At 35.8% G+C, this 18,787-nt stretch overlaps 1 protein-coding gene across 5 annotated transcripts in view; it reads left to right on the top strand.

Annotated features, from left to right (window-relative positions):
• The window catches only part of LOC150108709 (endoplasmic reticulum transmembrane helix translocase), a 647,746-nt gene that overhangs the window by 213,374 nt on the left and 415,585 nt on the right, over nucleotides 1–18,787 (top strand). For all 5 annotated transcript variants that reach the window (XR_016548145.1, XR_016548143.1, XR_016548146.1 and 2 more), the window contains exon 6: nucleotides 3,927–4,033. Coding sequence is in view for 1 of the 5 variants with exons in the window: in XM_090390936.1 (XP_090247062.1) it covers nucleotides 3,927–4,033 (107 nt within the window). In the remaining 4 variants the exon portion in view is untranslated. The remainder of the gene's footprint in view (nucleotides 1–3,926; nucleotides 4,034–18,787) is intronic.

Raw genomic sequence — 18,787 nt, 5'->3', positions numbered from 1 at the left:
GCTAGCTGGCTCAAAACTATCATTAATTTTAAGTAACATTCAGTGAAGCGATAGCAAACACATGCCACCATTTATTCCTTTTATTCCCTTATAGGAGTAGGTAAGGCCATCTTAACCCTATCTAATTTTTGGAGACTGAAGGTTAGTCTCCAATGGTAGCCAATCAGGGCTAGCTGGCTCAAAACTATCATTAATTTTAAGTAACATTCAGTGAAGAGATAGCAAACATGTGCCACCATCTTGCAGTCCCTAACCCCAACACATTATTGTTCAGACACTGTTATTGTCTGAAATGGTGTGGGTTCTACAATTAATTTTCTTGAGTTTACATTATGAAAAACCTGAGTTTCTGGGGAGAAAAAAGCCAGCTTCCTCATGCTTGAGATCAATTAATCAAAGTTTCTGGGAGGAAAAATCCTGCCACATCTGCATGAGACCTGCTAAGTCACTGGTTTTGAAAAGTCCTGATAAAGGTTCTTCACATCCTAAACTGAATTGAACCAAGGGTCTTTCCAACTAAAGGGCTCTGTGTATACCGATGTATAGCTATGGAGGCTCTAATGTTCTATTTACACCATATAACTATAGCATTTTGAACCACTTTTTTCTCGTCTCCTTGTAATATGCATTTTCCATTTATGTAAAATTTAACAAAACCTTGTTATATGTTTCTATGATTTCTCAGCTGTTTGTCTTAATGTGAAAATCTGATCATGACAGTCTATTTGGCCTGAACCCAGCTTATTCTTCAAGTTTCCAGTTCCACAATTTTCTCAACCTCTTTTCAAGTTTGCTTGCATAAATCTTATGTTGAACACTCAGTAGGAGAAATTCCTCTAATTCTTATATTCAGTTTTATTTCTTCTTTTATAGATGGGCACTAAGAGAGTTCTTCTCACATCATGTGGAGTTCAACCTTCTGACCAGGTCTTCTGAATTGTTCAGTGTAGCCACTGCAAAAGTTGATTATGTCCATGTTTGAATTTTTTGATACTTCATCTGCCTTTCCACAAAAATAATTTTTTTTGATGACATTTTTCTAACTCAGTGACTGATATGTACTTGGGATTGCATTCCTCTTGTATATTTTCTTCCATTTATCTATCACTTCTTGTTTCATTTAGCTATCATTCAAAGTATTTACTCTAGATATCTGGAATATATTTAGTTTTCATGCCACCTATAACATTAATCTGCCCTCATAGGAAGCATTCCACAGACCTATCATCTTCATCACTTGCTTTGTAATCCACTCCATCCATTTCTTCATCACCTAGAAGTCTACTTTATTAGATCAGGCAGTAGATCAAATGTAATATCTTTATAAAGAAGGATAATAGGCCATATTTATTGATGCTTTCTACACATGGAACATCACTACTCCCTGTGCAGTTAATATCATTAACAGCTTTCAGTTAACATGTTTTCAATCACTGCTAAGATATCATGGCAAGATCACTTTCCTGATATTGTCATTCTTGAAGAAAGCCAGCAAAGACCACTGAATAGAAACATTTCAGAAAGTCAACTGAGGTAAACTAACTTAGATATCTGCCCTCACTAGGGTTCACAGTCCTTGCTCTCTACAGACCCAACTAATGGGCACAGTCATGTTGGAGGCTTAATGGATTTTTTACAACACTCAAAAAGAATTAAAATAGAATTTAATACTTTCTATATTTCGTCCTAGTCACTAGGACATCTACGGGGATTACAAAAACAATTAATGTAACATGCACACACAAATCTTACAATACTAAGCCCAACCATGTGGGTGATACTAAAGTCCTATCTAGGTGGAGCGCCCTCTAAGGGCGGTAGTAGGTGGCCTGGAATGTAAGGTGGGACCTCTGGTGATGAGTGTTTCCCAAATCTTCGGAAGTTTAATTGAATAAGAATAATAAGAACCGCAAACTTGCTACCATTATCCGTTCTACGAAAGATCATCTCCCTCCTCTCTCTCTGCCCAGAGTTTACAAAGTACCCTGTTCCTGTAAGCTGGCGTATTTTGGACAGACAGGCAGATCAGCATCCATCTGCCTGGAGGAACACAAGTCTTACATCTGTAAACATAACTATGGCCATTCAGGCTTAGCTGACCATGTTTTGGACACCACCCACAGAGTATCATGGAAGAAAACCACCACGCTCCACCACAGCAAATTCGAGAAAGAGAGACTTTTCTTAGAAGCAGCAGCAGCAGCTCTCAGAAACCAACCAAATCTTAATAAATACGGTTGCATTAAGCTTCTGAAGATTTGGGAAACACTCATCACTAGAGGTCTCACCTTACATTCCAGGCCACCTACTACTGCCATTAGAGGGCGCTCCACCTAGATAGGACTTTAGTATCACCCACGTGGTTGGGCTTAGTATTGTAAGATTTGTGTGTGCATGTTACATTAATTGTTTTTGTAATCCCCATAGATGTCCTAGTGACTAGGATGAAATATAGGAAGTATTAAATTCTATTTTAATTCTTTTTTGAGTGTTGTAAAAAATCCATTAAGCCTCCAACATGATGTCCTCACAGCACTTAAGCCTCTACACACGAATACTAATGGACACAGAGGAAGAGAACAAGAAAGCAGTTTTGCAATACATAGATAAAATTATTTTTGTGGATGAGATTATGCACATCTGACATTTATCAGTTGGCAGATAAGAGCAACTTGTTTGCCTTCATTTGATGTACTTTATCTCCATGTGTTGTTATATGCATATTTCTGTATATATTCCCTTCTTGTGACTGAATAAACTATAATGATGTTAATTTCTATCTGTTAGTGTCTTCACTATCCAAGTAGTTGCTTGTGCTTTTTTTTTTTTTTTTCTTTGAATGGCTCTTTAGGATTTCTTGCTTACCTCTGATAATCTGATTAGTCAGAATACATTTTTTGATTAATGGTAATCTTTTTTTAGCAGAATGTTTATGGGCAGTTATGTATATTGTCTATGCTAACTAATTAGCAACTTTAATAGTTGTTTAAAATTAAGTTTTCAGTTGGAGATGTATTATATATGTCCATTTAATGGCTGGGCCAAAAATTTGCTTACATAATTACAATCTCAGAAAACATGATTGTTTTGAGAAGTAATCAGAAATGTCATGAAAATTAAAATATAAAATGTGAATAGAAGTCATAATTATGCTTAAATGTATGACAGTATACATTTTAACATATTGATATTTAATTTACAACTCTTAATTATTTCTAGACCTGAATTCCACAGAAGTTTTACAATTTAAATTTGCATTAATACCATATTGCAGTTTCTGTTATTGAAATGAGGCAGCAATACTTGTACTGAAATTTGCAGTGCTAATACATTATCTAAATAATTTTAAATGACCCAGTTACTCCTGAGCCCACTCACAACTTCTTCGAATTTATGCAGTACATTCAGGATGTGATATGGTGGTTAATCCTGTTTGCATAGTCTGTTATTTCAACATTTGTTATTAGAATGTCATGTTCTACTGTCATTGGAATATTTGTTGGTCTCTGCTCAGTTTGTTTTTCAAGGAGGGAGTGGGTCTCTTGGAAAGAATCTCCTTTACATGAGGCTAAGTTACCTCTGAAAAACATTTATTAAAAGTTCCTTCTGTCCTAGATAGGATTTGAAGTTCTTTTTTCTGCTTTATGGCATTATTGACACAAGTATCAATGAATGATAAAGAAAGCTATGAATGATAAATATATATGGACTTTTCAGATGATATGGCTTTTAAATAGTATTGTGCTAAGAAAGCTCTTACTGAAAAATTGTAAACATGAATGCTGTTTTACTTGAAACTTCGCATTTGAGTAATAGCTGCATATAGTTGTGAAAGATCATAGAATCTCACAATGCATTATATCAATACAAATGTTTTGTCTCAGTTATATATCATTGCATTTTAGGAATAATTGTTTTATGTATAGGTAGATCACAGAATGAAAACCTAGTTCCTTGCGATTTGCTGTTACTTCGGGGGCCCTGCATAGTTGATGAATCTATGCTTACTGGAGAGTCGGTTCCACAAATGAAAGTAAGACAATTTCTAATTTATAAGTATTATTTGGTAATGATGTTTTTACACTTTAACCACTTTTTCATCTTAATTCTCAACAGGTAGCTATGCTTTTATATACATATATTATTTAAAATTTGAGACTAAAAAAAAAACTATCATACTTGCAGGAAAACTATTTTACTGATGTAAAATTTTCACTTCAATACAAGTACCATAGAAGACAATTAAAATACAAATGTCAGAAGTGTTTTAAAAAGTGCAAACATAGTGTAAGGGAAAAAACCAACTGGGCAATAAAATTTCCACTTAATTAATTTAAAAATGTGTGTGTGTGTATATGTAGAAAATAATAAATTAGGAATTAATTCAGAATGATATTTTCATACAGAGGATAACCAAAGGCCATCAGATCTGTTTTAATTTTGATTATATAAAATGGTCTCACAGCTTTCTTTATATATTTCATAAGGAATCTACTCATGTAACTTAGTTTTCTTCCAGAGCACTCTGTATTAAGTACAGATGATATATTCAGCTAATTCAGATTGCACTAATTCATAGTACTGGATGTTCTTCATGATTGAGCAACAGATTTACTCAATTGCCCAAAGTAATGATAGCCACAGGAGTAATGTGTCTATCAGGAGCAGGTCTTTAGGCAAGGAAAAAAGCTTGTCATTGGGTGAAGAAAGGAATGTCAATCTTCCTGACAGGATGAAAGAATACCATATTGTTGAGAGGCCTCAGAACTCTAGCAGTACATTCAGATATTCGATTAACATAAGGAAGAGAAATCTAAGGGATTTCTTCCTTAGACATAGACTAGGAGCCTAAAATTGTTAAATGCTCTGTTGATAAAGGACTTATGGAAATCTTTTTTAGAAAGGCAGATTTGATTAAATTTGCCTTTCTAAAAAATTCAATAATTTCAATAATTAAATTTTTTGCATAAAAGGACCTCTGTAGAACATAAAGTATGTTATAAGTGTAGCATTCTTAAAAAAAAGTGTGACAGGGTCGTAATAGTTGAGAATTTTTGATTCGGGTGATGATGTTGAAGTAATATGGATATAAGGATCACTATGTATGTCTTTTCAAAATAACTGAGAAATGCAAATTGCCATCAGGCTGATGAAGAATTAATAAATTTAGAAATTCATTGTGTAGAAATTATGGAGACAAAAAGAAATGTGTTAGATAGAGCAATTACTTACAGTTAAGAAGATAACACAATGTTTCAACCACTATATGAAGGTCATCATGGGCAACATACAAATGATCATGACACAAGCTAGATGACACTACACAAAAGTTAGATAAATCTAATTGCTTTGTTAATCATTCACATTAGCCTGACCTCTGGTGAAAAAAATTAATTAAAATAAAATAATTAAAACTTTTTTTTACATAATGAAAGTTTATTTTCCACTTGGTTAGAGTATAATAAATTTAGTTTAATCCTTTATCCAAGTGTGAGCAAACAAAGTTTGCGCCTGAAAGTATCTTCAGGACTGGGTTAAGGTGGTACACACCAGGGCAACTCGTTGCAAAGGTGGAGCAAGCTACCAACACTCCTATCCTAGTATCTCCTATAATGCAAAACACATCTCCTTGCGGATATGTCTATTGTTATGCATTAAGGGAAGGGCCACTACCCAGACCGGTTTCGACCTTTATTGAGGTCTCTTCAGTGGGAGCCAGGCCCAAGTCGAGATATCAGGCCGAAGCATTTGCAGGTCATCTCCACCTATAGGAATTGCCAATTGGTGTGCCACCCTTTTTTAATAAATTACTCTGGATTTAGAGAAAGATGTTGAAAGTTTATTTTCCACTTGGTTAGAGTATAATAAATTTAGTTTAATCCTTTATCCAAGTGTGAGCAAACAAAGTTTGCGCCTGAAAGTATCTTCAGGACTGGGTTAAGGTGGTACACACCAGGGCAACTCGTTGCAAAGGTGGAGCAAGCTACCAACACTCCTATCCTAGTATCTCCTATAATGCAAAACACATCTCCTTGCGGATATGTCTATTGTTATGCATTAAGGGAAGGGCCACTACCCAGACCGGTTTCGACCTTTATTGAGGTCTCTTCAGTGGGAGCCAGGCCCAAGTCGAGATATCAGGCCGAAGCATTTGCAGGTCATCTCCACCTATAGGAATTGCCAATTGGTGTGCCACCCTTTTTTAATAAATTACTCTGGATTTAGAGAAAGATGTTGAAAGTTTATTTTCCACTTGGTTAGAGTATAATAAATTTAGTTTAATCCTTTATCCAAGTGTGAGCAAACAAAGTTTGCCCCTGAAAGTATCTTCAGGACTGGGTTAAGGTGGTACACACCAGGGCAACTCGTTGCAAAGGTGGAGCAAGCTACCAACACTCCTATCCTAGTATCTCCTATAATGCAAAACACATCTCCTTGCGGATATGTCTATTGTTATGCATTAAGGGAAGGGCCACTACCCAGACCGGTTTCGACCTTTATTGAGGTCTCTTCAGTGGGAGCCAGGCCCAAGTCGAGATATCAGGCCGAAGCATTTGCAGGTCATCTCCACCTATAGGAATTGCCAATTGGTATGCCACCCTTTTTTAATAAATTACTCTGGATTTAGAGAAAGATGTTGAAAGTTTATTTTCCACTTGGTTAGAGTATAATAAATTTAGTTTAATCCTTTATCCAAGTGTGAGCAAACAAAGTTTGCGCCTGAAAGTATCTTCAGGACTGGGTTAAGGTGGTACACACCAGGGCAACTCGTTGCAAAGGTGGAGCAAGCTACCAACACTCCTATCCTAGTCCCTTAATGCACAACAATAGACATCCGCAAGGAGATGTGTTTTGCATTATAGGAGATACTAGGATAGGAGTGTTGGTAGCTTGCTCCACCTTTGCAACGAGTTGCCCTGGTGTGTACCACCTTAACCCAGTCCTGAAGATACTTTCAGGCGCAAACTTTGTTTGCTCACACTTGGATAAAGGATTAAACTAAATTTATTATACTCTAACCAAGTGGAAAATAAACTTTCAACATCTTTCTCTAAATCCAGAGTAATTTATTAAAAAAGGGTGGCACACCAATTGGCAATTCCTATAGGTGGAGATGACCTGCAAATGCTTCGGCCTGATATCTCGACTTGGGCCTGGCTCCCACTGAAGAGACCTCAATAAAGGTCGAAACCGGTCTGGGTAGTGGCCCTTCCCTTAATGCATAACAATAGACATATCCGCAAGGAGATGTGTTTTGCATTATAGGAGATACTAGGATAGGAGTGTTGGTAGCTTGCTCCACCTTTGCAACGAGTTGCCCTGGTGTGTACCACCTTAACCCAGTCCTGAAGATACTTTCAGGTGCAAACTTTGTTTGCTCACACTTGGATAAAGGATTAAACTAAATTTATTATATTTTTTTACATAATATAATAATATAGATGATCATAAAAAATTACAGCAGAACTACATCAAATGCATCTCTACAATCCTGTTATCATAAGTTCCTGCATTGGAGTTCTGCCATCATGTTGAGATTGGAGTGATAAATTAGCATCTCACAAGGTTCCTTAAATTTTCTTTCAAACCAGGTTTGGTGTGGTGTAGGGACTTGGTGCCTTTCCAGTTCATTTGTGACATGTTTGGAGTGCATGGTCTTGACAAGCCTGTTTCATCATGTGAAGGAATTTATTGTGGTGTTTGTATTCATTTGTTCTTGTTGGAATGGTGCGCCCTGTTTCCCCTATGTAGGGTAGGTTGCAGATGCAGTGTATTTTGTAAACCTCTGGGTGGCAAGGTAAAGAAGGGGATCTTTGGATGAACCGACTGTATTTTTTAATTTTGTAGGAAGTTTGAAAGTTGCCTTAATGTTATCTTATTGTTTTAATCATGATCTGCCACACACACAGGCCAACACAAAGATTTGTATCACCATCCAACACAAAAACTAGGGGTCACCAGTATCCTCAAACATAGAACCCTAACAATTTGCTCTGACAAGCAGGTGTTAAAGGAGGAACATGAAATTATTTGCCAAATGTTTATAAAAAATTACTACAAAAAAAAAGTTCACAAGATCATCCATAATAATGCCATAAAAGGTAAAAAAAAAGATTACAACAATGCCATAGCCATACCTTACATAAGGAGAATGCCAGAAAAAATAGACAGAATGCCTATTTTTTTAATACAGTATTAAGGCAACTTTGAAGCCTCCCGCAAAATTTAAAGGTATACTCATTTTATCAAACGATCCCCTTCCTTACCTTGCTCACTTGGGTGAGTGGGGGGGGGTACAAAATCCCCGCATTAAATACTTTCATTATGGTAACAGGACTGTCAGATCATGCACTCCAAACATGCCATGAATTACTTGGAAAGACACCAAGTCCCTACACTCAACAAAATCTGGTTTGAAAGAAAATTCAAGGAACCTTGTGAGATGCTAATTCATCATCCCAATCCTAACAAGAATAACGGATTGATTAATTCCAAGAATCTGAAGACCCACCTGTAACCTATATAGCATCCAGAACATGATGGCAAAACTCCAACAAAAGATTTTCTTATAACAGGACTGTAGAGATACATTTGATGTAGTTCCACTGTAATTTTTTAATCACCTATATATTATTATATTTATTACATAAAAAAATTTTTTTTTTTTTAAATGATTTATTCTGTTATTTTAATTAATTTTTTTTTTCACCAGTGGTCAAGCCTTGTAAATGATTAACATATAAGTTAGATTTATCTTATTTTTGTGTAGTGTCGTGTACCTTGTATCATTATCATTTGTATGTTTCTCTGGAACATACAAATTAAGGAGCAAAGCTGTATAACTGAGAGGAGACGTCCACATAGCCATTAAAGGAATGCGGAGAACCGACCAGGGCTTCTGACCTAATGTGCAATCCTCACCTTCTCGTGGTGCACCCTGTTGGGTATCTGCCTGGATACTGAACGAACAAGGATGGGCTGGCAATTTGGGATTTAGCCGACCATGTATTCTTATTGGCTTAAACCAATATACAAAACGATGGTACAACATGACAAAATTTCATGCCAGCTGGGGTGTCGCCAGGGTTACACAAGACCCGCGTTGTGTTCGCCACGGAACCAGGGCGAACACCAAAAAGTCAGCTACTGAACAAATCTGAAAACACACCCCAACTCAAAATCACCTGAGTTAAAATTGGTACTATCAACATAAAAAAGCCTGAATGGCAAAGAAATGGAGCTAGCTGAGGAATTAGATAAGTACCAGATCGACATAATAGAGGTGACTGAAACAAAAAAGGAAAAAATTGGTTAGACCTTTCTGAGCAATAAATACAAAATGTTATATTTAGGCAATGACAAGGAAAAGAAAGAGTAGCCATAGTATTCAACACAAAATAGGAGGCTAATCTTCTTCAATGGCAGGCAATCTCAAGTACAGTAATGTGGGCAAATATGAGAATGGGGAACTGGACAATGAGACTTATTTGTGCCTATCTTCCCACAGAAGGTTCTACTAAAGTAGAAGTGGAGGAATTTTGTCAGGCTTTAGAAAAACCAACTGACAATGAAAAAGGAAAAAGTTGGTCCTTGTTGGGGATCTAAATATCAGAGCAGGAAGTGATTGTCAGACATACAAAAATATTTTGGGAAAATTTGGAGAAAAGAGCAAAGCTAATAATAATGGCAAATATCTGTTGGATTTCTGCTCAGAACATGGACTGGTTATTACTAACACCATGTTCCAACATAAAAATGTGCACAAATTAACATGGAGAGAAGAGGCAAAGAATAAGAAAAGTCTCATTGACTATGTTATTGTTGATAGTGATGTTTTCTCCCTGGTGCAGGACACTAGAGTGTACAGAGGATTTGAAATTGGAAGTGATAACTATTTAGTCTTGAGCAGGATAAAATAGAATTTCATATTGCAAAGAATAACATGTAAGAAAGTGTTAAAGCAGATAAAAGTTGAGCAGCTCTCAGATGTGAACTGTATACTAAAATACACAAAGCTTGTAGAAGAAAAAATGAAAGAGCTTGAGAACTGGAACCAAACCTTGGAGATTCAGTGGCATTCCATGAAGAAAACCCTGATTGATTCAGCCAGAGAGGCGTGTGGTAAGGTTGACTGCAAGGATAGAAAAATCAGAACTCCATGAGGTACACAGGAAGTTAAAGAGGCAGTGAAGGAAAAGAAGAAAGCATATCAAAAGTTCCTGGCAAATAAGTCATCTTGAGTTCTTAGAGAATACAGAGACAAATGTAAGAAAGTTAAACTCTTAACTTTCTAACATTTGTAAAATTATAAATGTAAGAAATTGTAATTTGTTACACAAAAGCTAAACAAAAGTCATAGGAGGACTTTGACAAGAACATAAAAAATAAATATCAAGAAAGTGGCAAAATATTCTGGAGGTTGTTGAAGAAGCTTAGAAATGGAGGAAAGAGTGCTCTAAAAGGAGTTAGAGATGATAAAGGTGACATGAAAACGGGAGAAAAGAATATCCTTGAAGTTTGGAGTAATTACTTCAAAAAATTGCTGAATGAAACAAGCAGTGATGACAGCACAGTGGTAAAAAACACTCAACAGGCATACAGGCAGGAATACATATCCATACTTGAGGTAGAAAAAGCCATCAAAGGCTTGAAATGTGGAAAGGTAGCAGGAATAGATGATATTCGACCAGAAATGCTGCAGATATATGGTGGTATAAAAGTCTTACAGTGGCTACACTGCATAGTTCAAAGTGCCTGGACAGAGAGACAAATTCCCGATGATTGGGGTAGAGGTCTCATAGTACCCATATATAAAAAGGGAAATAAAGCTGAATGTGAGAATTACAGAGGTATTTCCGTACTGAGTGCTCCTGACAAGATTTATGCAAGTATACTTAAGAAACGGTTGAGAATAATTGTGGAAGAAAAGCTTGGTGAAGTACAAGCTGGATTTAGGCCAAATAGAGGCTGTTAGGATTAGATTTTCACTTTACGGCAGATACTCGAGAAATCATGGGGATATAACAAAGATCTGTATTTAAGTTTTGTAAATCTGGAAAAGGCATATGACAAGGTGCCAAGGGAGAAGCTATTCAATATGCTACAGTTATATGGTGTCAATGGAACATTATATCAAGCAATACTTAGTCTTCATTTGAGTTGTAAGTCAGCAGTTAGGATTGAAGGAAGTACAGGAAGATTGTTTAATCTGGTGTGAGACAAGGATGTACATTATCCCCCTCTGTTATTCATTATCTATATGGATCACATTATGAAGGAAAGTGGTATTAAACATGATATCAGATTGGAGATGTTAATGTCAGCTTTATGCGGATGATGTTATACTTCTAAATAAATTCACTACAAGCCTGCAAGATTCTCTGACTAAATTGAATAACTGTTGTAATAGATATGGTATGAAGGTCAGCAATAAAAAGACAATAAAAATAGGCAGAATCATTGAAAATGTCAACTGTGTTGTGAATGGAGACCCTATGGAACAAGTAAAACATTTCAGCTACTTAGGCACGATTTTTAGTGAATATGGTAAATTAAATATAGAAATAGACAACAGAATCAGCAAAGCTGGTATCGTGGGAAGTCAATTGAATAAATTCATATGGAATAAGAGAGAAATTAGTCAGAACACTAAATTAGCTGTATACAAGACAGTGTTCAAACCAATTTTAACTTATGGATCTGAGAGCTGAGTCAGAAGTAAAAGTCTTGACCAAAGACTAGAGACCGCAGATATGAGAGTCCTGAGAAAGATTAGGGGCGTGAACAGATGGCATCAATGGCAATATCATATTAAAAACGAGGATATTAGGAAAGAACTTGACATTGTCGGCATCCAGGAATGGTTAGCAGAGCTAATCTCAGGTGGTATGGTCACTTAAATAGAATGGGCGAGGAAAGATTAGCAAAACAAATGTTCTCTGCCAGGTTGGCAGGAAACGACCCAGAGGAAGGCCAAGATATAGGTGGATTGATACGGTACAAAGTGCCTTAATTACAATGTTCTTAATTGTAAGTAAAGTAAAATTGCTCTAACATGTGTTTTTATCTCCATAAATTCTACATAATGATTTACCAACCAATGTGTAACATTGTAAAAAAGAAATCTAAAAAGGCTAGCAGGTGGTTTTTCTTTTCTAAAGTGAACTCAGTTCTAGAATAAATAGCATTTATTTTTGAGACGGAAAGTTTTAAATTAAATGGAGAACCATTCCATATCGCAAATACATCAATATCATATCTTTACACCATGTTATAAGTGTAGGAGAAATGGAATTTAGGAGAATTTTGGAGAGGACTAGAATGGATAACAGAATCAAAGCTTAATATCAAGAGGTAATTTTGGTTTAAGTAAATTAACAGTATCTGTCTAAGAATCATAGGGAAAAGAGGTAATATATCTAAGCTAATCATGAATGAAGGACCTAAAGGAAGATTACAACTTTTATTTTTGAAATCCAAAGAATTTATTTCAGTCAAGGTATAATAATGTGAAATATCTGTTGACAATTTCTAGGATTATACCAGATGAGCAAAATATAAGATTTGACAATATTAACAATGGAAAGAGATATTGTAAAAGAGCAGTGAATGAGTAATAAAGTTATGAAAAAGCAAATCAGTGATCAACTGAAAGAAACAATCCATGGCATGAATAATATAAGTCATCAGTTAAGGGGATAAAAATCCCTTATTGTTTTTCAGCCAGTAAGCAAAACTATGATAGAGAACTACGATCTGAACGTTTCATGCCGACGAACCAATCCAAGCGTAAATGACCACTTGGTAGTGCCACACACGGCAACTCGTTGCAAAGGTGGAGCAAGAACCATCACTATTCTTGATATTTTTTCATAACGTAAAAACACACAGCTCTTAGGGATTTTTATCCCCTTAACTTATCAACCTCGCCAGGAAAAAAAAAAAAAAAGCCTGTTTGGTTTTTCATGATAGTTAGAATATGGTATAAAATAATATATAGTGACACACCTTTCTGGCAATCGTACAGCAAAAGTATGCAAGTTCTTTTCACTTAAACCCTGATGTTCTAGGTCTAGCTACTCACTGATGAGACCTCAAAAAAAGGTTGAAACCGGTCTGGGTAGTGACCTCTCCTCATAATGTAAAACAGTACTACATCTCCTAAGAGCTGTGTGTTTTTACATTATGAAAAAATATCAAGAATAGTGAGGGAGCTTGCTCCACCTTTGCAACGAGTTGCCGTGGTGTGGCACTACCAAGTGGTCATTTACGCTTGGATTCGCCGCCAGTTCGTCGGCATGAAACGTTCAGATCGTAGTTCTCGATCGTAGTTTCGCTTACTTAAAAATCCCTTATTAAAAAACAATAAGGGATTTTTATCCCCTTAACTTATCAACCTCGCCAAAAAAAAAAAAAAAAAAAAAAATAGCCGTTTGGCTTTTCATTATAAGTCGTTATCGTCAAATTCCTGCTATTTACCCTCAAGGGGTGTACAGGATAAGATAGTACTACAAGAAAAATTTACATCATCACTACTTGTCAAGACTCCAATGTTATCATTATCAGATCTTATATTTCCCCGTTCACAAAACAGTTGACATTTTCAAGAATTCTACCTATTTTCATTGTCTTTGTCTTTTTAATGCTGACCTTCATACCATATCTATTACAACAGTTATTCAATTTAGTCAGGGAATCTTGCAAACTTATAGCGGATTTATTCAGAAGTATAACATTGTCCGCATAAAGCAAAGTGCTGACATTAACATCTCCAATTCTGATATGTTTAGTACCACTTTCCTTCATAATGTGATCCATATAGATAATGAATAACAGAGGGGATAATGTACATCCTTGTTTCACATCAGATTTAACATTAAACCATCTTCCTGTACATCCTTCGATTCTAACTGCTGACTTACAACTCAAATACAGACTAAGTATTGCTTGATATAATGCCCCATTGACACCATATAACTGTAGTGTATTGAATAGCTTCTCTCTTGGCACCTTGTCATATGTCTTTTCCAGATCGACAAAACTTAAATACAGATCTTTGTTATATTCCCATGCTTTCTCGACTATTTGTCGTAAAGTGAAGATCTGATGCTGACAGCCTCTATTTGGCCTGAATTCAGCTTGTTCTTCGCTAAGTTTTTCTTCCACAATTCTCAACTGTTTCTCAAGTATACTTGCATATATCTTACCAGGAACACTCAGTAGGGAAATACCTCTGTAATTCTCACATTCAGTTTTATTTCCCTTTTTATATATGGGTACTATGAGAGCGCTACTCCAATCATTGGGAATTTGTCCCGCTGTCCAGGCCTTTTGAACTATGCAGTGTAGCCACTGTAAGACTTTTATACCACCATACTTCCGCATTTCTGGTCGAATATCATCTACTCCAGCTGCCTTTCCACATTTCAAGCCTTTGATGGCTTTTTCTACTTCAAATATGGATATGTATTCCTGACTGCATGCCTGGTCAGTGTTTTTTTACCACTGTGCTGTCATCACTGCTTGTTTCATTTAGCAGTTTTTCAAAGTAATTACTCCATACTTCAAGGATATCTTTTTCTTCCATTTTCATGTCACCTTTAACATCTCTGACTTCTTTTACAGCACTCTTTCCTCCTTTCCTAAGCTTTTTCAACAACCTCCAGAATATTTTGCCACCTTCTTGATATTTATTTTTTATGTTCTTGCCAAAGTCCTCCTGTGACTTTTCTTTAGCTAGTTTTACAATTTGTTGCATTTGTAATTTTACAAATGTTAGAAAGTTAAGAGTTTAACTTTCTTACATTTGTCTCTGTATTCTCTAAGGGCACAAGCTGACTTATTTGCCAGGAACTTTTGATATGCTTTCTTCTTTTCCTTCACTGCCTCTTTAACTTTCTGTGTACACCATGGAATTGTAATTTTTCTATCCTTGCAGACAACTTCACTACATGCCTCTCTAGCTGAATCAATCAATGTGTTTTTCAATGCTTGCCACTGAATCTCCAAGGTTTGCTTCCTGTTCTCGAACTGTTTCATTTTTTCTTCAATAATCTTTGTGTATTTTAGTGTACACGTCACATCAGAGCTTCTCAACTTTTATTCATTTTAAAACTTTGTTACACGTTATTCTTTTCAATATGAAATTCTATTTTATCCTGCTCAAGACTAAATGGTGATCACTTCCAATTTCAAATCCTCTGTACACTCTGGTGTCCTGCACCAGGGAGAAAACATCACTATCAACAATAACATAGTCAATGAGACTTTTCTTATTCCTTACCTCTTCTCTCCATGTTAATTTGTGCACATTTTTATGTTGGAACATGGTGTTAGTAATAACCAGTCCATGTCCTGAGCAGAAATCCAACAGATATTTGCCATTATTATTAGCTTTGCTCTTTTCTCCAAATTTTCCCAAAATATTTTTGTATGTCTGACAATCACTTCCTACTCTGCTATTTAGATCCCCAACAAGGACCAACTTTTTCCTTTTTCATTGTGTCAGTTGCTTTTTCTAAAGCGTCAAAAAATACCTCCACTTCTACCTTAGTAGAACCTTCTGTGGGACGATAGGCACAAATAAGTCTCATTGTCCAGTTCCCCATTCTCATATTTGCCCACATTACTGTACTTGAGATTGCCTGCCATTGAAGATTAGCTCTTATTTTGTGTTGAATACTATGGCTACTCCTTCTTTTCCTTGATTGTCATTGCCTGAATATAACATTTTGTATTTATTGCTCAGAAAGGTCTCACCAATTTTTGCCTTTTTTTGTTTCAGTCACCCCTATTATGTCGATCTGGTACTTATCCAATTCCTCAGTTAGCTCCGTTTCTTTGCCATTCAGGCTTTTTATGTTGATAGTACCAATTTTAACTCTGCTGATTTTGAGTTGGGGTATGTTTTCAGATTTTTTCAGTAGCTGACTTTTTGGTGTTCGCCCTGGTTCCCTGGCATAAACAACGGGGGCCTTGTGTAACCGGGCGAAGCCCCAGCCGTCATGAAATTTTGTCATGCTGTACCATCATTTTTATTTTGGTTTAACCAATAAGAATACAGTTTGGTCGGCTAAATCCCAAATTGCCAGCCCATCCTTGTTCGTTCAGTATCCAGGCAGATACCCAACAGGTATCTGCCTGGATACTGGACACCACGAGAAGGTGAGGATTGCACATTAGGTCAGAAGCCCTGGTCGGTTCTCCACATTCCATTAAAGGCTATGTGGTGGTCTTCTCTCAGTTTTACAGCTTTGACCCTTAAGCACCCTTGAATAATATAAGTGATATGAGTATATCAAAAGTCTGGAGTAGTGAAAGTAGTAGTGCAAAGATGATGAATGACATGGCAAGGTGCACTAAAACAGAAAGATGCTAGAGATAATGGAGTAGCAAAGAAAGAATGGTAAATAATATAGAATGAAAGATTGGAACACAAGATGATATTAGGATAGAATTAGTAAGGTTCAAGAATGAATTGAGGCATGTGCATAGAGATAGAACATTTCGAGAAGAGATTGGTAGTTGGAGGCATGTTTCCAGAAAACCACTCACCACAGTTGAGTGAATTTTTGGCATCATTCGAAATTCATTGAAAACATATTCTATTTTTAGCATAATTTACGCATTTTTTTTTTCTTAAAACGTCATTCACAGTTAAGTTATTTTATCACAGGTGACCACCAACAAATTCATTAAAGAAGTTTTATTTCAAGAGAGTTGGAAATAGAAATTCTGGAACTTAAATCCTTAATTCGAACCCTACGGCATTCTCTTTTAAAGAATTGCCGAAATACTTGCAATTTATTGTTGCTGGTTTTCTCCAGAAGTCATAAAGTGAAGATGATTTGTTTACGTTATGACTGGAAACACTTTCAGCCAATCATCTTCACTTTCTTCCCACCTTTTATTTTCTTTAAGATTCAGAACTGTAGTTTTATTTCTACATGACAGAATATTCCTTTTTTCGTAAATAAGGAATATTCTGTCATGTAGAGTAATTTATAACTCAACATACCGTATCTTCTTAACTCCCTCAACAGTTATGTCATCATTATTGTAACAGAACAGTTAATAACTTTTAAATGTTTTTCTTTCTCTTTCCATATGAAAGACTTCATAAATATATGCTTTTGAGGTCTGAAAATCTCGTTTCTCTCACAGCAGCATATAGGATTCTTTTCACTCCAGGCATACTTCTCTAGGTGACACACTTCCTGCATTTGTTTCAGTCATAATGCAATAAAAATGAGCTGCCATTAAGTGTTATAGTTATGGTGCTTTACTTTAAAACAGTCAATCTCACACAATTGAACTGTGTGAGAAAATAAGTTTTTCATATCATATCATATATATATTTAAATTGCAGTTATCATTTCCAATAAATACATTTTAATCAAATCAGTGCATTCATTTAGTTCAATATTAAACTTATACATACATGCATACACATGACATATGTAATAGACATTCTTCTTACAATATAAGAATTAAAATTGGCACAATCTAATTAAATACTCTAGTAGATTTATACACCTTATTCTTCCAACACCTTTACCTCTTAAGTAGGTGCACAATTGTAATATAATATAATATTGTCCTAAGTATCTTGCAAAGACAGGTGTTTGCAAGATACTCATGTGACTATTATCTTGCAAAGGAAAGTTTCATAATTTCCAGATTCACTTTTCACAGTGCACCATGAGTGCATTGTAAAAAGTGAGTCTGGCCTCACATTGAGTACTACATACTTTCTTGTTTTTGTAGATTTTATTTGTCTTCCCTGTTAAATTATTATTTATGTATAATTTATATAAATTCAACCTTCATTATGAACAATAAATGAAAGAAAATGCAAAATGAGTTGTGATGAACTGTGTTGTGGCATACATTTTAAACCCAACTTAAAGGAAAGCCTATTTCTGTATAATTACATTTAATGTATATTGAGAATTAAAGAATGTATTACTTGTTTCTTTCAACATAATATTTTTTTTAACCTCACGTATAAGAATATTGATATAAAGTAGACGATAGGTTGGGCAAGTGAACTTTTTTTATGGCTAATAGATTTAAGTGGTATTTCTGGAGCCTTAGTTGAAGGTGTAAGAAGGAAGATGCCAGTGATAGCTGAGTGAGTTAGAGATGAGTCATTGCAGTGGAATGTGGAAAGTAGTGCAGTGCTGTATGGGGGAATCTAGGTGAAAGACATAAAAATGAAGCAGGTGTTAAGTGTATGCCTAAGAGGAGCAATGGTAGGAAGAGTGACTGAGACTATGGAGAGTAGAGGAAATGCAGATGAAGTGACTGTGTTGATTGGAACAAATGACTTATGAGGAAGTGTAGTGCATTGTTTGTGAGCTAGAGACAGTGAAGCAAAAGAGTATGAGAGGACATATTGTGAGTTTGCTGTCAAGGTATGATAATAGAGAGCTGAGGAGAAGAGCAATGATCACGAATAGCTTGATTGCTAGAATGTGCAGGAAGAGATGACTTGAATTTGTCGTTGTATAGGATAAATTTGAAGGTCAGAAAGAGCTATTTGGTGGTCTATGTTTGAGTGAGAGTGGTAGTGCTAAGCTGGGTAGATTGTTGATGAGAGGAGGAGAATGTGTAGCCAGTCATGGAAACAATGGTGGGACTGTGGGTGTCAGTATAACAAATTTAGTTTAATCCTTTATCCAAGTGTGAGCAAACAAAGTTTGTGACTGAAAGTATCTTCAGGACTGAGGTAAGGTAGTACAACACCAGGGCAACTCTTTGCAAAGGTGGAGCAAGCTACCAACAC

The sequence above is a fragment of the Typopeltis vanoorti genome, chromosome 3 (genome assembly GCF_054136105.1).
Source record: "Typopeltis vanoorti isolate ZY-2024b chromosome 3, IOZ_Tvanoo_1.0, whole genome shotgun sequence".
Taxonomy (NCBI): Eukaryota; Metazoa; Arthropoda; class Arachnida; order Uropygi; family Thelyphonidae; genus Typopeltis; species Typopeltis vanoorti.
Note: the sequence above shows the minus strand (reverse complement) of the source record. Positions and strands in the feature narration are given on the sequence as shown.